Source organism: Sceloporus occidentalis, unplaced genomic scaffold (genome assembly GCF_023333645.1).
Source record: "Sceloporus occidentalis isolate IW3139 unplaced genomic scaffold, rSceOcc1.0.p SCAF_3, whole genome shotgun sequence".
Taxonomy (NCBI): Eukaryota; Metazoa; Chordata; class Lepidosauria; order Squamata; family Phrynosomatidae; genus Sceloporus; species Sceloporus occidentalis.
Window position 1 is genome coordinate 24484315 of NW_028316983.1, and position 21409 is coordinate 24505723.

General features: G+C 40.7%; 1 protein-coding gene across 9 annotated transcripts in view; it reads left to right on the forward strand.

Moving 5' to 3' along the window:
• Positions 1 to 21021, forward strand: part of ADNP (activity dependent neuroprotector homeobox) — a 64636-nt gene extending 43615 nt beyond the window's left edge. For 2 of the 9 annotated variants that reach the window (XM_089513830.1, XM_089513825.1), the window contains exons 2-4: positions 9719 to 9834; positions 12822 to 12914; positions 16379 to 21021. In XM_089513830.1, coding sequence (XP_089369956.1) covers positions 9727 to 9834; positions 12822 to 12914; positions 16379 to 19537 — 3360 coding nt within the window. In that variant the 5' untranslated portion in view covers positions 9719 to 9726 and the 3' untranslated portion in view covers positions 19538 to 21021. Of the gene's footprint in view, positions 1 to 4654; positions 4673 to 9077; positions 9094 to 9547; positions 9616 to 9718; positions 9835 to 12821; positions 12915 to 16378 lie in introns of those variants that run through there. The other 7 variants (XM_089513823.1, XM_089513826.1, XM_089513821.1 and 4 more) reach the window with 6 other exon arrangements.
• Positions 21022 to 21409: the final 388 nt, after the last annotated feature.

Here is a 21409-nt window from a genome sequence, read left to right on the forward strand (position 1 = left end):
TGACAATATCCTAATTAGAAACAATTCATATGTCTTCCTCAGGCATATTACTGTAGATTTCTCAATTGCTGTTACATGTTATAGGACTAAATATTTCATAGTCTGTTTGGACCAGTGTAGGTTAGAAACCTAATCAGCTTCAGAATTTTGGTTTCTGTTGCAGTATAACAAGAAATATTTGGTGTTGTACTTTCTAAAATCACGTTTGCTTTCTATTTATTTTGTGCATAGAATAAAGTATTTGATATTTTGACAATACTCACTAAGAATACTATTTTGTTATTCCTATATGTCAGGACTGACTCACTCCCTTATTTTTTATAAAAAAAGAATTATTTCATTGTATATAACTGATTAAAGAATGTAGAAGAAAAATAAACTGAAAAAAATATTAAGAAAAATGTTTGTAAATCATCCTGTTTTAAAAATAAAAAAAAATACAAAAGGAGTTAGTTCTCTGACCATTTTGAACATCAGGAAAATACCTTTACTAATAAGATTGCTCTAAAAAAAATTAGATGGAACCAGAGGTTCAGAAAGAAAGTTGATCACTGGAACTAGCTGTTGACAAGCAAACAGTGCACTCTACTGAGTTGTTTGGGAAGAGAGCATCTTAATAGCTGTTAAGACAAGGAAACATGTATTCTGCTTAGCAAACCGTTGTGATTTGAGGCAACCTGCTTTCAGATGAAGAACTACTACCACATTTGAATCACACTAATTCTGTAAGTGCAGTATGGGAGGGCTTACTGTTTACAACAGGCATAAAATATTTCCTGTTTGTCTCTTTGACCCACAGCCATAGTATAAAATTAAAGGTCAATATTTGAGAGTGTCTTATTCATAACGTCACACAGGCAAATATACACTTGGCAGAGAGCTTTTCAAATATATCCACTGACTGATCTGAGGTTTTTAAATAATAGAATTTTATGGAGAGAGAATAGTTCATGGAGGATTATGTAGAAATGTGACCAATTAGTAAGGATTAGCAGTGTGTTACAATAGTGCAGTACAGTGGTGTCATGCATTCTATCTTTCTAAACTTCAATTCCTGTCATAGGAAGACTTTGAAGATCCAAATTTTCTTGAGTAAGATTTGTGCTTCATTTGTAATTGTGAGCAGATAATGGTTGTGGATGGGGAGCACAGTTTCCATGCAAACATACATTGCACAATTCTGGGTACTAGGCATATATACTTCCTCCTTGATCTTCTAGCTGCTCTCATAACAGTTAACTGTGACCAAATATCTGTCATGTATATTTATCTCTACTGATAAAATATCTCTACATTTCCTTAAACAGGCATACAGTAACTCAATTAACAAAACCTCTGACAAAGAAGTCTTTTTATACACTTGTTTCTTTTTTCTTCTTTGTCCTCCCTCTAGCTCAGTAGTTCCCAACCTGTGGGTCGGGATCCCTTTGAGGGTCGCAAGACCCTTTCACAGGTGTCACCTAGGACCATTGGACTCTAGACTCTAGAGCTTGTTCTTGATCACATCCTCTACGCTTTCCCTGGAAGGCCCCCCATTTTGTGCTGCCTTAGGTGTTCGTCCTCCTTTGAGACGAGCAGGGCCTCTCCTCCTCCTACCTCTCCTGCTGTGGGGCGCCCCTGTCTCCATGGGGCAGCAGAGGCTTCTTCTCCTTCCCAGCAGTGGGGCAGTGTGTGTGTGTTGGGGGGGAGCCTAGAGCCGCCTCTCCAGAAGCCTCTTGACTACGAGGGAGGCATGAGGGGCTCTTCAGGGCCGTGAGGAGAGGAGGCAGAGGTGGTGGCATTGCCTGGGAGCAGAGCCTCTTGCTGGCCATTTGGCTCTTTGGGGCATGCAGTGGAAGGGAGGAGGCTGCGATGATCAGGAAAAGCAGGGGCTCCTCCGGATGGTCCTGACCACTTCCCTTGGCTGGCTCCCTCCTCATCCTCCTCTACTTTCAGAGCAGCCTCAGCCCAGGCGAGTTACTCATTCACACTCTCTCTCACACACACACACATACACACACACTGCACTTTGAGACAGCTTTAACTGCCCTGGGTCAATGCTCTGGAATTCTGGTGTTAGGCATTTAGCCTTCTCTGCCAGAGAGCTCTGGTACCACGATAAACTACAGTTCCCAGGATTCCATAACACTGAGCCCTGGCAGTCAAAGCAGTCTTGAACTGGACCATTTCTGCAGTGTGTTTTGGACACAGACATTCTCCTTTTGTGAGTGAACTAATGAATCCAGTCCCTCGCTTGTATATCTTTCTCACACACTGCTGGAATAACAACCCACTTTGAAACCGCTTTAACTCAATGCTAGGAATCCTGGGAACACTAGTGTTTGGAAGACTTTGAGACTTCTCTGCCAGAGATGGCTCTGAGACCACAATAGACTACAATTCCCAGTATTCCCCAGCACTGAGCAGTCTCCAACTGGATTGTTTCTGCAGTGTGGATGTAACTGATGAGGAATTCTGGGCACTGCAGTTCAACTACATTTGGAAGGTTATGTGATTCCCTGTCAGAGATGGCTCTGGGGCCACAGTGTACTATAATTCCCAGCATTCCCCAGCACTGAGCCAGGGCAGTTAAATCACTCTCAAGCTGGATTATTTAATGCAATGTATTTTGGATGATACACAAGGTAACCAGACATTCTCCTCCTTTTCCAGGACATGTCCTCCATTTCAACCTTCTTTCAAAATGTCCTCCATTTGGAGCATGGCTAAGAAGCATGAGTTTATAATTACATAATTGTTTTTAGCTTTTATTTTTGGACATGTCTTACATTTTTTGCTTGAGTGCCCTACATTTTGTGGTGAGGGCATTGGTCACCTTGGTCAGAGAGCTTTAGCTTACAGTTGTAAACCGCTTAGACACTGCTTAGGCGGTATGAAGCGGTATATAAATGAAGCTTGTTTTGTTTTGTTTAACTGCCATTCTGCTGTGGTGCTGGAACAAACCATCATTCCCAGAATTCCACAGCATTCAGCCTGGGCAGTTAATGTGGTTTCAAACTGGATTATTTCTCCAGTGTAGATGCAGCACAAGTGAAAGCAGTGCCAAACTGCTTTAATCCTGCAGTGTGGCAGCAGTCTTAAGTGTGCCTAATGCAGTTCTTAACATTGTGCACCTTCTGCATACCGAGACTTGCAAGACTTTTTTGTTTAACAACTTGTACCCACTAACTCCATTTCATGTCACCTTTATTTAGTGGAGTGGAACACAGACAAAACAAAGTAAAATTTAATTAATTGATTGATTAATATCCCACCTTTCTCCCAGTACAGAAACCATGGCAACATACAACTTCAAAAACATGATACAATTCTTAAAAATCCTCTTAATACAAAAGTTAAAAAACAACTAAACGAACTTTAATTTAGAAGAGATCTATCATATATTGTAGTGTAGTGGTTTGAGTGTTGGACTAGGACTCTGGGAGATCAGAGTTGGAAAACCCCACTCAACTATGTGAACCCACTTGGTGACCTTGGGCAAATCACACTCTCAGCCTCAGAAGAGGACAATGCCAAGCTTCCGGTTGGCAAATCGTGGCAAGAAAATCCTGTGATAGGTTGTCCTTGGGGTCTGCCATATATCAGAAATGATTTGAAGGCACAGAACCACAAAGTGGAACAGGACTGGATCCAGAAGGTTCTGGAAGGCTGTGAGAAGACTAAGCCCATCGGAAAACACATTTCCGATGGTCTTAGGAACCGAGACACCACTCCAATATGGTTGGGGGTCATCGCAACATGAGGAACTGTATTAAAGGGTTACAGCATTAGGAAGGTTGGGAACAAGTGCTCTAGCTGGACAATTTTTAGCAACATCACATTGGTTGGACAGTGAAAGACAGTTGGAGAAACACAAACTTTGTGAATCAGGTTGTTGCGGTGTGTCTGCAGTAAACAATGCCATAAAGTTTGATTTGGGAAAGGATGGGATTCTGCTTCAATCAGTCTTATTGTAGCTGAGTGTGCCTGCCTGCAACAGACAAAATAAATGGCAGCTGTTTCCAGAAATCCTTACAGAGCATGCATGAACAGCAAAACAAGAAGGGGAGAGCAAGCCTGAAACATGTTAAAACAGCATAGGTTTACCCACCAAAAATGGAAATCATTAGAAAAGTTGAGGCAAGTGAAAGAAAAAATCATTCATGGATGCATTTTGAAAGATGCCTTCAGGTGGTCTCTAGAACATTCAAAATGTTTTTGCTCTCTAGAACATTCAAAATGTTTTTGCTTACTTGTGCAAGGCTTGTCTGACCTGGTTGCTTCATTTTATATGTGTGTACTATTCGGTTGAATAAAAAGCTTGCTGAAACATGTTCAACTCTTTTTCATGAAGTAAAAATCTATTAGTATCCTTTCCATGTTATTTCTGCCTCTGGTACCAGATTTTATGTTACAGCAGTAATGACCAGGAACATGCTTGGTTTGTTAATTGAAGTTATACCTGTAGTCGTATGCAAAAACGAGGAAAAAACACCTATGTAACCTAACATAGATAATACGTATTTTAATCATATCCTATCTGTTTGTGGAATGATCTTTTTTCAGTTTAAAGGAGTTGCAATATCTGTGAGCTACAGATGCTGCCAAAACATCAAGGACTGAATTAGGATTAAAAGGATGATTTGGTTGTACATATTACCCGGATACTGATGCCAGCAATTGAAATTTTAATGTAAGGCTTTCAGTGGGCAATTTGAAAAGAGCCATGTAGAGTGGCATATGGGTTATGGGATTGGGATGAAAAATCCAGAGATGTGTGACCATTGTGGTAACTTTGTTCATTTTATGTTACACTATTAAGAATAATGTTTCAATAAACTTTAATGATTAAAACCTTGAATTTTAGCAAATAGCAGTCATTTTAAGTTTTGAAAAAAATTCCCTAGATGCTGCTTGGTTAGATTTCTTTTTCTTTTCTTTTTTTCTGTACTTGTGTCATCCTTGAAGAGTTCTGTTGACTCCACTATTTGAGCTGGGGATGCTCATTAATTATGTTCCTCATTTCTCATTCAAAAGCCATAACGCCACTGCATTCATACAGAATGGACTTGAACCAGAAAATAGGGAAGTTACAGCATCATAGAGCTAATGTAGCTTTTTGGGGAATGAAAGCATTGTGTGAACAACAGCCATCTTTTGTGAAAATGTAAATGCAAATCATGCTAAAGAAAAGGTTCGAAATCCATCACACATCATATGTGTGGCATTGCCCTCTGATAGACATGACAAGCCACCAGCCTTCTTCCCATTTTGGCTGGGGAGTGTCCTGATAACATAAGAGCATTCTGTGTCACCTAACCAGCTTCAAAGTTAGGAGGTAGTTAACTTGGGCCTGTTACAAACAGGTAAAAAGTGTCCTTTCCGGATGCCCCAACCCTAGTACGTGCCGAGTGCATACAAAATGGCGGTGCCCATTCTACATGGGCGCCACCATCTTGACGTCGTGGACGCCTAACGTCTGCACATCGCGCAGCGGAAATGATGCTGCCGGTGCGCCATTGGTGCTTTGGGGCGCCATTTCCGCAGTGCAAAAAGAAGCCTCTTTTTTGGTTTCTTTTTGTTGCGTGGAGGAGTCACACTGTTTGGCCGCTGGGGCTCCTCCACGCAGCAAATGACGGTGCCGGCAGACCGCCCTTTTTGGGCGGTCTGTAAAGTGCCATAGTTAAGTTCCTTGGCGACAAATGGAATTGGTCCCCAAAACAAAACCTATTGGCTTTTCTTGTTCTGAGGCTGAAATAGTGGATGGAGAAAGCTGGCATGTTTGCTGCTGGAGAAGTTCATAATGTGTGGAGAGATTGCAGTCTCTTTTATTTCCTCTTGGCCCTTCCCTTGGGCTAACAACACCAACTTCAGCTGTTTCTTTAGGGCAGGCTGTGGGGTATTGATTATTGAGGAGGTGCTTGGGGCACTTTACAGCAGTAGCTCCCAACCCCGACATGCTCTGCACTAGGATTTCCCTTACCCAGGAAGGTTCTTGGATGTGAAGAGTAGTTCAGAGTGGCTTCAGATAGCTCTGAGAGACAACTACAGTTTTGAACTTACATTTAGACTGATATTTAATGGTAGTTGGTGTTAATTGTAAATAACTCTTTTTGTTTGTAGAGTGGCATTCAAATTATTTTGAATGACAGCCAAAATCCTACTTCAGGAGATGACAGGGCTTCATCATCAAATCTATATCTACCTTATAAGCCAGACAGGTTTACCAGTATGGGGATTTATGAGGCACTGGAGAACAAGAGTCAAGAAGGGTCAGACCCCTCTCAGTAGGGAGGTGTGCATCCGCAGGGACTCCTGCACAACTGTTTGCCTCAAGGCACCTCTCTGCCAGGAGAGATGTAGATGCTTCTTACCCAGTGCCTCAGAAATTCCAGTATTGGTGCCTCTGCCTGGCTTCTAAGGTGGGCTTTTTGGACTCTTTGTCATTATACTGGTGCAACAACAATAAATGTCAATACACTGGTGCCTCGGGATACGAAATGATCGGGTTACGAAATTTCCGGGATACGAAAAAGTTGGATTGGCAAAAACTGTTTCGGGTTACGAAATTCATTTCGGCGCGAAATTCAAATGCTGCAAAGTGCAGCTATAGGCTTTCCAGTGCTAACGGAAAGCCTTCTCTTAGCTAAGGGGGCTGGGTTAGGGGTTAGCTTTGGCGCGAATTTTGAATTTCGTTAGCAGTATTGATTGGCTTGAGAAATCAAGCTGATCATCTGGATTGGCTAACGAAATTGGGGGGGGTGGCCTGGCTTCAGAAACAAAAGCCGGCTTCCATTGATCTGCCCCCTTTGTCTGGCCTTGTGGACTGGTGAGGAAGAGTTGCTTCTGAACTCTAACTCGTGGTTCCAGTGGAGGTTTGGACTTTTTCTGGCTTTCTGCCTTTGGACTTGTTCTGGCTTTGTACTGTACGTGTACAGTGCCAGGTGTACACTTCGGATCAAGACCTGCCATCAGGAATTTCTGTACGTACAGGTAGGTGTATGGATTTCTACCTTCTTCTTGTGGGGTGAGACAGTGTGACCATGCTTTTGCTGTGGGGTGGTGGGGTGCTTTGGTCATGGCTGTGATGATTTGAGAGTGTGGGATGTGAGTTTTGCATGTTTGGCCTTGATTTGATGTGGGCCAGAGAGTGTGACCATGGGGTTGCATTTTTAGATTTGGGGTTTCTGGCCTTTGAGTTTGGGTTCTGGGGTGGTTTGGTCATGGCTGTGATGATTTCAAAGTGTGGGCATCGATTTTTGCAAGTTTGGCCTTGGTCCCATGTGGGCCAGAGAGTGTGACCATGGGGGTGGGGGTGGTTTCCAATTGTGGCTTTTGCTCAGTGTCTGTGCCTTTTGTCCTTTTTAGGCTTGAGCTATGGCTCCCAAGAAAGCCACAGATAAAAGCAGCGGTGACAAAAAGAAGAGGGCTCCCTTGTCCTTGGAGGACAAGAGGGAAATCATCGCCAAGCATGAGAGGGGCGTGCGCTTGGTGGACATTGCCAAGGAGTATGGAAGAAACCCTTCGACAATTGGCACTGTCCTCAAGCAGAAGGAGGCCATCAGAGGCGTTGTGGCTCCTGCGAAAGGCGTGACTACGATTGCCAAGCAGAGGACACCAAAGCACGAGGAGATGGAGCGCCTGCTGCTCCTCTGGATTAAAGAAAAGGAGCGAGCCGGGGACACTGTGACCACCTCGGTCATCTGTGAGAAGGCCACCACCATTTTTGAAGACCTGGCCAGCAAGGAGGCAGGCGAAGGAACTTCTTCCCAGGAAGAGCCAGCCACCCCGGAATTCAAAGCCTCACGTGGCTGGTTTGAAAGGTTCAAAAGGAGGACCGGGATCCACTCTGTTGTCCGTCACGGCGAGGCGTCCAGCGCAGACCACCAGGCTGCCGAAGCATTTGTCATCAAGTTCAAGGCCATGATGGAGGAGGAAGGCTACGTCCCGCAGCAAGTGTTCAGTTGCGACGAGACGGGCCTCTTCTGGAAGAAGATGCCTCGCCGCACCTACATCACCCAGGAGGAGAGGAGATTGCCAGGCCACAAGCCTATGAAGGACCGCTTCACACTTGCGTTGTGTGCGAATGCCAGCGGGGACTGTAAGATCAAGCCCCTGTTGGTCTACCACTCAGAAAATCCAAGGGCCTTCAAGGCACACAACATTCAAAAGGACAGGTTGCCAGTGATGTGGCGTTCCAATGGCCGCGCATGGGTCACACGCCTCCTTTTCGTGGAGTGGATCAACAGTGTCTTCGCCCCGACTGTGAAGCGGTACCTGGAGGAAGAGGATTTGCCCTTGAAGTGCCTCCTCCTCTTGGACAATGCTCCTGCGCACCCGCCTGGCCTGGAAAAGGACATCCTTGCTGAGTTCTCCTTCATCAAGGTCCAGTTTCTGCCGCCCAACACGACCTCCCTCTTGCAACCCATGGACCAGCAGGTCATTGCCAACTTCAAAAAGATCTACACCAAGCACCTCTTCAAGCGGTGTTTTGATGTAACGGAGAGCACACAGCTGACCCTGCGAGAGTTCTGGAAGCAGCATTTCGATATCGTCGTGTGCTTGAAGATGGTGGACTTGGCCTGGCAGGAGATCACCAGGCGCAACCTGATTGCTGCGTGGAGGAAGCTGTGGCCTGATGCTTCTTCCTTGGAAGGGTCACAGACCGAGGGTGCTGAGCCAGGTGAAGAAGAGGTGACTGAGATTGTCTCCATCGCAAGGTCCCTGGGACTTGACGTGGACGACGAGGACGTGGAGGAACTCATTGAGGAGCACAGTGAGGACCTCACAACAGAGGACCTCAAGGCCTTGGCGGCCATGCAACACTCGGCCGTGGATGAGGACGTGCTCCATTTTGACAGGGGCCAGGAGGAGGAGGCGGCGGGGGCATTTTTGCCAACGGCAGAAATGAAAGACATTTTGCGGCAATTCCACAATGTGTCTTCTTATGTTGAGAAGCATCACCCTGAGACGGTGTTCACCAGCCATGCCATTGCACATTATAATAATGTCTGCTTAGCCATTTTAGGAACCTGCTTAAGGCCCGGCAAAAGCAGACATCCTTGGACCAGTTCTTCACAAAAGAGGGAGAACCGTCATCCAAGAAGGGCAAAGGTGCTGATGACCCTTAAAAAAACCACCAAATTTAAAAAAGGTCATAGAACGCATTAGTTATTTTCAATGGAAAAAGTGTTTCGGGTTACGAAATTTTCGGGTTACGAAAGGAATGGCGGAACGAATTAATTTCGTAACCCGAGGCACCAGTGTACCAATATTTACAGTGCTGTAAGTCCAGCTTAAAATATTACAAATACTATTCAGAATGCTAGTTACTGCTTGGTTTAGGCACTAGTGGTGGCCAAAATTGTAGACCCTGGTTTAAAATAGCTTTTCTGTCATGATTTTGACTTTTCATAAGGGGGGGCACTTTTTTATTATTTTTGTCCCACTTTTCTGTGATGAGACAATCAAACTGAGCTAAAATGATTTGAAATGTACATTATTCAATGTGGGGAATAGTGTGTGGTAGATTAACTCTGAGTTCTGTGCTCTGCATTTCATTTTTCAGACTTTGTGCTCCACCCTCTTGGGCGCCTTTTAAAAACATTAGCTGATTCATCTTTTAAAACAAAATGGGTAGGATGTCTTTGCTTCTTTTGAGTTAAAAATGTAAACGTAAAAGTAAAGTTGATTAACAGGCAATATACTTTCAGTGAATTACTTTCTTTTTCTCCCCCAGTAGAAACTATGTTCCAACTTCCTGTCAACAACCTTGGCAGTTTAAGAAAAGCCCGAAAAACTGTGAAAAAGATATTAAGTGACATTGGTTTGGAATACTGTAAAGAACACATAGAAGTAAGTATGATTATTCATTGAGCTTCTTTGGTTATATTTGCATTGAGGAGTTTCACTTTCACTGGGGATATATTCAGTTGAGTTGTTGGGCATTTTAGACAAACAGTGGTATATTAGCATTAGAACAGTCATTTGGGCCCTTAACAATCCTGAATTGGAATTTACAAATTTCAGCTGACCTTCATTGCTGTCCAAATCCAGTCCAAAATATATAGCCTCTTGTACCAGGAGACATATCTATGGCACATACAGTAGCTTTGTTACATTTTGCAAACCCACTTTTTCAGTGTGGCGTTTCCATATCAGGGGAGAGTAAGTGTGGGGAGCAGCAGAGACACGAGCAGCTATTTTCCTTCAGTAGGATGCACTGTGACAGTTGTCCTCAAGGACCTTCCAGGGATCCCTGTGAATTATGTTAATGCTGTGCATCCACCAAAAGGAAAATAGCTGCATGCACCTCTACTGCTCCTCTTGTTGTCCACCAACAAAGAATGACAATCTTGGCAGAGGGCACACTGAATTTTGCGGGATTGTGATTGTTGTCTGGTTGAAATATACAAACCTCTACAGCGACAAAAAAGAGGCTGTGGTAGCAAACATTAACATTGTAATTCATCTACCTAGCTGAGTGGCAGCCCTCTCCTGTATCATTTGGGTCCCTTTGTTGGTTACTTTCCTTGCACATTTGGCCACTATTGGATTGGGATACCCTTGTTGATATTAAAGATGCAGTTTTTCTTCTCAAAGGAAGCAATCAATAATTACGGCAATTTTCTTTGCATTCTTCAGAAATTATGGAGTTTTGGAAGCATATTCACAATTTGGGACTAATCTTGCACAAAATTTATACGTTGTTTTGTGCAAGAAATAGCATTTTTTGCACAGAAAAATCCTTTTGTGGGAAAATACTATTTCTTGTGCTGAAAAAGCTCTTTTGGGCACAGAAAACGCTGTTTTCTATGCAAATCACCCTTGTACAAATTTTGAGAATTAGTCCCAAATTGCAAAGATTCTCACCAGTCCAAAATTATTATCAGGGTTGTTCGATACTTACAAAAAAACATGTTTTGTTATTTGATTTTTTTTTAGTATTTGTGAATATTTTCCATGATGACATGGCAAGGTAGAATTCAAGAAAGCCCCCATATTATTTTCTTGTTCTTACACAGGGTAATTGTACACAAGAGAGAAACACGGGCGATGCAGCAACCCCAATGTTTCCAAAATGCTTCCTATTAAACCTTTTAGCTGTGTGTGTGTGTGGGGGGGGGGGGGGTTGTAGTTTCAAGATTGGAAGAAAGCAAGGGCTTGTTACTGTGACAAGGCAATGGTGGATCATTCATTATTGCAAGCAAAGCTTTATCTATGATGAGAGAAATCATACGAACCTGTTTTTCCAGATAAGAATTTGGCCTTTTGGCTACAATATTTGATTGAGTGTGTTGGATATGAAGCTATATTCTTAACAGTTGAGCTTGGGCTGCAAAGAAGTGTCATGAATATAAGTGACCATCATCAGTTCTGCTAAAACGGGGCTTTGAATTGGGTTTTTTTGTTTTGTTTGTTTGTTTGTTTTGTTTTGCTATAGAGATCCATAAAGAGTTGGCCTTCCTTATCAATGGATTTTTTTATCCACAGATTCAAACATCCATGACTTGAAAATATTCAAAAAAAGTACAAATTTCAAATACAGTGGCCCCTTCCTTTACGCAGGGGATTCATTCCAACCCCCGTTGCGTAAGAGAAATCCAGCATATGCTGGAGCCCCATTAGAAATAATGGGGTTCACAGCACGGCACATGCCCCATTACTTCTTCTGGGACGCACGAGGGCTTTTTCTGGCACATCTTTCAGCGTATGCTGAAATCCGTGTAAGGTGCGCCCGCATATAATGTGAGCACATTGTATCAAGCTTTAATATTCAATTTTATATAATGGACGCTATACCAATGTATTTAATGGGACTTGAACATCCATAGATTCTGTTATCCACAGGTGTACATGGAACCAAACCCCAATGAATAACAAGGACTCACTGTATCGTGTGAATTTTGGTGTGATAAAATCTTGTATTCTAAAACTGAGAGAATAACATGCTAAATAAGTATCTAGCAAGTGATACCCTTCTAGTATCAAGAGTTTGAGATTACTGCCAATACACGGACACATCATTTTGGCATTATTTCATAACGAAAACATGTGAAAACACGGCAAATCTAAAATACTGTGGAACTGAATCACTTTTATGTTTCTTTGCCATCTTTTTGCAATGAAGTGGATGGGTTCTGCAACTGAGTCTAATGTATTTAGAAAGGCTCTAGAGCTCCAATCAGATAACTGGCAGTTGTGCCTTTTTACATCAGTGGGATCTTGTTTCCCACCGTGAATATCTTGTGGGATAGTGCAGGGACTTTCCCACTTCTTTTCCTTGACAGGTGTGAAGGCAGCATCTTACAAGTAATAAGCTTCTAATGTATACTAGCTTTTAAAGATTACTTTACTTTTATCGTCTATTACCTAGATTATATTTCACTTATTAACAAAAATACAAATACATCACCAGTGCACGAAGTAGTCTGTACTCCTGCAGAAATTTCCATCCCCATATCACTGCCTCATATCACTGCACTGATAGAAGCTCCTTGCCCAGAATAAATTCTTAGATCTTAGGTGAGTGATAATTGCACAACTCTGCAGTAGATGCTATTTTAAAATTTAAATTGACTTCATAGGAGCAAATGGGACAGGAGCCAACCAGAATTAAGCAGTTTAAAAGACTGTTTCATTTTGCAGGAAGTGTTAAATATATTTCTTCTGGATCTGTCCCTTAGTTTTTTTAAAGTGTGTGTTGTATTCTTTGGGACACTGTTTCTGAATTGCTGTACTTGTAATTCTTGGTTGGTGTATGTTTCTTGAACCTTAATACACATCATCCTGCAGTATATTATTTCAATTTAGGCTTTTGCAAATCTTTTCTATCTTTGCAGGATTTTAAACAATTTGAACCCAATGACTTCTATTTGAAAAACACTACATGGGAAGATGTTGGGTTGTGGGACCCTTCACTTACAAAAAATCAGGTTAGTAATAATGTTGCTTAAAAGTTTCTTAAATTTGATACCAGTAAGTTTGAAATTGCATTTTTACAGTAGTTGCTATGTTATATTCCATGCTTAGCCTGTAAATGTTGATTAATTTTAGTGCATAAATGGTAATGGTTTGGAGAGTAGGTGGAGAAAGAGAACATAGTGTAACCTTAAGAAATCCATCATTTGTTTTATGATGAGCTGTAGCTTAAGAAAATAGTTAAATATATTTAAGAAATTTAACAATATGTACAAACTTTGGGGTTGTTCTAAATTCCTTTCATCATTTAATCATGACAGAAAAGTATAGTGCACAGATCACTTTTATGCACTCGTTAATTAGCGGTTTCAACAGTTTAATGCTGTCTACCAGATTTGAGAGTGAAATTTTTGGTAAGGCAACGAGTTCAGTTCTGATATTGTGCCTAACCACAGTTAAGAGAGCTTACCTACCTTTTGATAGGGTAGCAATAGCAATAGCAAGTACATTTCTATACCACTTATCAGTACACTTAAGCACTCCCTAAGTTGTAAGCTAATTGCCCCCAACAGGCTGGGTACTCATTTTAGTGACCTCGGAAGGATGCAAACCTGAGTCGAGCTTGAGACCTTTCGCTGGTATTGAACTCGCAACCTTATGGTTTGAGAGTGAGCAGCTGCAGTACAGGCATTTAACCAGTGTGCCACCAGGGCTCATATAGGGTAATTGAAGAGGTAGAACATAAGTTTTATGATAGCAAGTGAATTAGCATCTGAAGCCATAATTTGAAGTAAATTCTCAATTCACAAACTATGGCTTAACTTAGTTGACAAACCATAGTTACAGTTCAAGGGTTTTGTAGCATCTTTGAGACTAATTGAAAGAAAGAAGCTGGTAACATGAACTTTCATAGACTTGACCCTACTTCACCAAGCATAGTAGGTGGGGACATAAGAAAGGGCCTTCGACTGCATTTTATTCTTTTAATGAATTGTGTATTTTAACACTGTAACAGTTTAATTCTATTTTAATGCTGACTTGTATGTTTTTAATTGTATTCTTTTAAATTGTATGCCACTTTAAGTCCCAATTTTGGGGGGAAAGTGGAATATGTAACAACAACAACAACAGCATGATGATAATGCATCTGAGGAAGTAGGCTCAGATCTACAAAAGCTCATGCTACCAGTTTCTTTTTTTCACTTAGTCTCAAAGGTGCTACAAGATCCCTTTGCATATTGATTTTTCAGACTAACATGCTATGTCTTGGAATTCTATCACCATAGTTATGGTTATTGCTTTTCTTCCAGAAGCTTTCTCACCATGGAGACAAGAGTGAATTTATGCACTTAGGAAATTGGGAGGACAGAAATCAAGAGCAGACAAGCAACTCTGAATCATGCTTGTTGAATGTTTAGAATCTGAAACATTGGTCTGGGTTTCTAAACTAAGGAGAAACCATGATTTAATGTGATGTCTGCTCATCAATGACTCTTTACTGAGTTTATCCCCAAATAGTTGCAATTAAAGAGTGTGATAGACAAGACATTAGTGATGTCTGAAAGCTTTAATACAGCCGTCCCTCCCAATTTGGACTTGGAGTCTACGGTCTCACCCATTTGCAGGGTGACAAGCAGGGAAGGACAAAATGATGTGCATGTTTGAGGCACGCATGCACAATGGCATTCACGGGAACACACCACCATTGAAATCTATGGCAACTTGAATATCTGTGTTTTTCCGGATTCACGGGGGGAGGGGGTGGGTTCCAGAACAGATCCCTCGCAAATTGGGATGGACAACTGTACAATCAAAATCAGAACTTGTAGTAAGATCATAGGAACTTTCTAGAAAGAACACATTGTCCATGTTTGGAAAGCTGGTGTCCTTGGCTTAATTACAGGCCCAGTTCATACCTAATAGGAAGCAATTAGAGCACTATAGCACATCTTGAATTGACATGCTATCCTCTTGTCTTTCCTCCATGGCAGTGGGAGAAAGGGGATTGAAGACTTCTGATTTTCTCTTTAGAACTAAACAAGAGTTCTCACTGCTTCTGAACTTGGGAATTATGATTTGCTCACTAATCCAAATAAGGATATCAAACCATGGTTTATTCCTATCTAGTGTTAGCTAACCAAAGTTCATTGAAAAGTACAGTCGACCCTCCGTTTTCGCGGGGGATCCATTCCAGACCATCACCACCCTGGCACGTGAAAACAGAAATTCGCCTATATTCAATCCTCATTAGCTTGAATGGCGGCATGCGTCCCCCGTTTGCTGCCAATGAACGGGTGAGGGACATAAACTTCAAGTCTGTGAAAACAGAGGGGCAACTGTAGTAGCTTTTCGTCCCCTTCATCATGTGCTTAAGTCCAAGGCTCACTGTGGCTGATACAGTAACGGGAAACTGTGAATTCCCATATCATTTGGTTTGATTTGCAGTGATCAAATATTCAGAGATAAAAAATAATGTCTTTTTCTATAAAATTCTTGCTACTAACAGACACAGGCAGTGTGGATGATTTGTATTATTAAAATATTCATAATTCAAGGTAGAGTGTAGTGTATGAGAGAGGAAAACTGCCTTTTTAGCATTTGAAGAACCTAGTTCAACTTCTGCAGTTATAAGCAACATACCGTAATTCCTTTTCATATTTCAATCTTAAAATTATTTTGAAATAATTCCCTATTCTATAACTTCAAGAAAGTAGCAGAAAGGCCAATGTAATGTGTTGCAAAAGTTATGGTACTGAATAAACCAAGGCCTGATGATTTGATTCTAGTTACCAAAGAATGGCTTTCTTACATAATTCATAAAGCATTCTGAGACATGTTCAAGTCCATTTGGATTATCAAGTCTGCTTTTGGACTTTTGAGCGTATGGTGTTTGCATTTATTTATTTAATATTTATATATCACCCTGCCTAATCGGTGGTCAAGCTGATATGCAAATACATAACTTAACACTGTAAGTGCTTTTATGATATGAAAAGTCTTCTTCCTTCTCCTTGTGACATTGTATGCAGGCATTTTAGTACATTTATTTGATTTTAAATTGCAGCTAGCTAGGATTTCCTACAGACCAAAAATTGCAACATTTCAGAATACCTTTGTGCAATGTCTTGGTGGCCACTGCTATTAACTATTGCAGCCACATTTTCAAAAGAAAGAGTTGACAGCTTCTTCACACAATTTGAATAATATTTGCTTAGGTAAGAAGAAGAGACAAGTCCCTTCCGAACAAATCTTGCCAAGATAACCCCATGATGGGTTTGCCTTAAGTTGCCATAAGTCAGAAATGACTTGAAGGAACACAACAACAAGCACAACTATAAAATTGATTCTGCAAGCTTAAAAAAAAGAATGCTGAATCGGTGTCAGTTCTGTAAATTTCACTTGATATTTTGTTCATTGTACTTGGGAAATATGAATGTAATTTTGATGATGATTGTTTTCTCTTTTGTTTTTGTTTAAGGACTATCGGACAAAACCCTTTTGCTGCAGTGCATGTCCATTTTCCTCAAAATTCTTTTCTGCCTACAAAAGTCATTTCCGAAATGTTCATAGTGAAGACTTTGAAAACAGGATCCTTCTTAATTGTCCCTACTGTACTTTCAATGCAGACAAAAAGACTTTGGAAACGCACATTAAAATATTTCATGCTCCAAATGCCAACACACCAAGTGCAGGCATCAGCACTTTTAAAGATAAAAACAAGCATGATAGCCTTAAACCTAAGCAGGCTGACAGTGTAGAACAAGCTGTTTATTACTGTAAGAAGTGCACTTACCGAGATCCTCTCTACGAAATAGTTAGAAAGCACATTTACAGGGAACATTTTCAGCATGTTGCTGCACCTTATATAGCAAAGGCAAGCGAAAAGTCACTCAATGGGGCTGTATCTTTAAGTTCTAGTAGCCGAGAAGAGGGCATGATTCACTGCAAACGATGCCTCTTTATGCCGAAATCATACGAAGCTTTAGTACAACATGTTATTGAAGACCATGAGCGTATAGGATATCAGGTGACAGCAATGATAGGGCACACTAATGTTGTAGTCCCAAGATCCAAACCTTTGATGCTAATTGCTCCAAAACCACAGGATAAAAAGCCTATGGGACTTCCTCAGAGGATGGGTCCCCTGTCCCCTGGAAATGTTCGCTCTCTTCCATCACAGCAAATGATGAATCGACTAAATATACCAAAGCCTACACTAAATTCTGGAGGAGTGAATATGATGTCCAACGTTCACTTACAGCAGAACAACTATGGAGTGAAATCAGTCCCACCCAGTTACGTTAGCCACACAGGAGGAAGGCTAAGCCTGAGTAGTAGCTCTCCAGTTTCCCTATCCCAGCAGTCTCAATCAATGAAACAGTATTCTCCAAGTGGGAATGGAAGACCCTACTCTCTTGGAGGGGAATCAAGATCACAAGCTACAGCAAGGTACTCTCTTCACTCTGCCAACTCATCTTCACTTTCATCAGGCTCATTGAAATCATCATTAGCTCAGTCTCAAGCTGCATCCAGAGTATTAGCCCAGTCAACACCCAAGCCTCTTGGTGCTGGTGCTGCAGGTGCTGCTGCTGTCAATACGTCCTCAACTCAAAAATGGAAAATCTGTACAATCTGTAATGAGCTGTTTCCAGAAAATGTGTACAGTGTTCATTTTGAGAAAGAGCACAAGGCTGAAAAGGTGCCTGCAGTAGCTAACTACATAATGAAAATACATAATTTTACAAGCAAATGTTTATACTGTAATCGCTACTTGCCTACTGACACACTGCTTAACCACATGCTAATCCACGGTCTCTCTTGCCCTTACTGCCGTTCAACTTTCAATGATGTTGAAAAGATGGCTGCTCATATGCGAATGGTTCATGTTGATGAAGAAATGGGACCCAAAACTGATTCCACTTTAACCTTTGATTTAACATTGCAACAGGGTAGTCACACCAATATACATTTACTTGTAACTACCTACAACTTGAGAGATGCCCCTGCTGAATCTGTAGCTTACCATGCTCAGAATACTCCTCCAGTTCCTCCAAAACCACAGCCAAAAATTCAGGAGAAGACAGATGTACCTGTAAAAAGTTCTCCTCAAGCAGCAGTTCCCTATAAAAAAGATGTGGGGAAAACACTTTGCCCTTTGTGCTTTTCCATCCTGAAAGGACCCATCTCTGATGCACTGGCACATCACTTAAGGGAGAGGCACCAAGTTATTCAAACAGTTCATCCAGTAGAGAAGAAACTTACATACAAATGTATTCATTGCCTTGGAGTGTATACCAGTAACATGACTGCCTCAACTATAACACTGCACCTTGTCCATTGTAGGGGTGTGGGGAAGACTCAGAATGGTCAAGATAAATCTAATGTTCCTTCCCGAATAAATCCATCTCCAGGTGCAGGACCTGTGAAACGTGCTCATGAACACATGGAAGTGTTTGCACTATTGAAGAAGCGAAAAATAGATGATGATGATTCCCCTTCTGTTTTTGAGGAGAAGCCTGAAGAACCTGTAGTATTGGCTTTAGATCCTAAGGGTCATGAAGATGATTCCTACGAAGCCAGAAAAACATTTCTCACAAAGTATTTCAATAAGCAACCGTATCCTAGTCGGAGGGAGATTGAAAAACTAGCTGCCAGTCTTTGGCTATGGAAATCTGACATTGCTTCACACTTCAGTAACAAAAGGAAGAAATGTGTTAGAGATTGTGAAAAGTATAAACTGGGCGTCCTACTAGGATTTAACATGAAAGAATTAAATAAAGTTAAACATGAAATGGATTTTGATGCGGAATGGCTGTTTGAAAACCATGATGAAGAGAATTCTAGAGTCAATGCTAGCAAAACTGTTGATAAAAAAATAAACCTAGACAAAGACAATGAAAGTTCTTCCGATAGTTATGAGAATATTGAAGAATTCAATGAAAGCAATAGTCCATTTGCGGAATCTGTTTCTAACTCTGGTCATAAAACACCTGTGAATAGCATAAATGAGAATCCAGATGAAAGCATATCTAAAGAGACTCCTAATGAAGCTACTGTGGAGTCTCCAGGAAAAAAAGACCAAAAAGAAGAAGAAGAAGAAGTAGTAGAAATAGACCCAAAATACAATGAGAGTTGCTCTGCAGAAGAACCAACAAAGTTGGTTGCTGATGGTTCAGAGAGTGAAGGTGACCAAGAAGATCGTGATGATGCTGTTGAATGGAAAGATGAAGCATCGCCATTTGAAAGTGGACCTGGTTCTCAGCAAGCATCTGACTTTGAAGATAATACATCTGAAGTGAAACCAGAAACTTGGACAGATGAATCCTCCCAAAGTGAAGATGCTAATAATAGAAAACCAGTTGCAGAAACTAAAGGTGTTGCCTCTGAGAGTGATGAAGAACAGTCAAAATGGAAGAATAGTTCCTATGGAAAAGTGGGTGAGTTTTGGTCTAAGGACCAATCACAATGGAAAAATGCAACAGAAATTGAAGAAAGCTTGTCCAATCAGCAGATGGAGTGGCAGAATAGCACAATTGACAGTGAGGATGGAGACCAGTTTGACAGTGTGACTGATGGGGTTACAGAATCAATGCATAGTAGCCTAACTGGGGTAGAGCTGAGTAGCCAGCAAGCATAAGCTGTTCAACTTGCTAGCCTCATATCCTCCACTTGACAATTGTCTACACACTTTCATTTCAGAACGACTGCTAGAATTCATCATAACTGGTACTGCCTTTTGAGTGCAAGGTCGTCTGGCCACTGGCTGTGAGACCACCAATTCCAGTTCTTATTTCAAGGTATGCTGTTGGCAAATCTCACTTGAGAATATCTGCTGTGACAAGCACAGTAACTTAATGTGAAAACTGATATCCTCATGGCTCCCAGTTGTTCACTGAAGAAAAGCAAAGGTTTATTTTATCGGCATTTTCAACATTGATTTCACTCTGTATATGTTCAGCTGTATGTCTTTTTAAACATTACCCTTTTCCACATGGTAGTTATAGGGCCAACATATGAGCTACCAGTTCAATGTGTATAGTAGACTCTGGGAAAATTGTTTTTTCATGTATCATTCTGAATAGTTGAAATGTATATTTGTACAGTCTTTTAGACCTATTCAAGTGATGCTTATGCTATTGTTCTTGTGTATCCATCATAGATTTGGTTCTTTTTTTTTAAAGTGTTGCCCTGCTGTGTAATAAATGCTGTATCTAGTTTACCTAGCAAAAAGCTTGAAACTGCTATAGTATGACTTTTGACAGACTTAGTTTTTGCACATAACCTTGTACAATCTCAAACAGAGGCCAGCAACATAAAATATATCTGGACTCTATTGTATTATAGAATTTTCCTGTTCTTGAATATCCTTGACATTACAACTGATGACTATGTATTTCAGAACTGTTTTCTGAAATCTTTTAAGCTAAAAAAATCACATGCAAGAAACAAGTTTGCAGCTACTAATTTTGACACCTTTTAGATCTGTATAAAAGTGTACTGTGTTAAAGCAGCATACAGAAATGAATGCTGCAATTTTTGGATATTTAGTTTTATCTTTAGTTAACACCAACATGGTGTTGTATTCATTTATACCATCTAATATATGACACATTGTTGTAGTATGGATAATTTTGTGATCTTTATTTCCCCTTTGTATTCATTTAAGCATCTAAATAAATTGCTGTATTGTGCTTAATGTAAACATCTGCTTTATTACAAGGTGTGCATCCCTATTTCTCAAAACATGCTTCTTTATACTGACTTCTATGGAAAGAAAACAAACATCGATGCTCAAGTTGACACCTGGAGAAAAATGAAATATTTCTACTGTAGTCACATATTAAAAAGTCAACTGTCTGTATGAAAATAGGACTATGTGGAACTAATCGATGGATATGAACATGGAAAGCTATTACATTAACTGATGCACAAATTTGCAGCACAGTATATCCAAAGTATTTTTTAAAAAAAATATTATTTTCTTTCTGTTGGGGTGTTAAGCATGGGCTTAACTTCTGTTGAAATCAGCTGAATTGATAAGTGCTGGATCATGTTGTAGTCTGTTTATGCCAGTTTCTTTAAGCAAACTATTTTAAATATTGATTCTTTTCAGTAAATTAATCCAGGCATTGAGCTGTGTTTTATATGCATGACATAATAATCTTGCAGAGGCTTTATTTCAATATTTCATGCAGGACCAGTGGTTTAATGTTTGAGGGAGAAGAGATAGGGCAGATGATTAGCATGAAAAGAAGGCTCTTGTGCATTTAGGTGTTGGTTTCTTAATTTCTAGTACAATTAATATGTTAATATCTCATGAAAAAATTTGCTTTTCATATTAGCAGCAAAGAAGAATGGCTGATACTTATTTTTCTGCCAGAACTAGTCTTCCCCTATAATACAGTTAAAACAGAGGGAAGAGCTGGTTTATCATACTTAATTTTAAAGAGAGACCATGCTGTTCAAGTGACACATCTTATTCACTTGGTCAGATACTGTAAATAGTTTA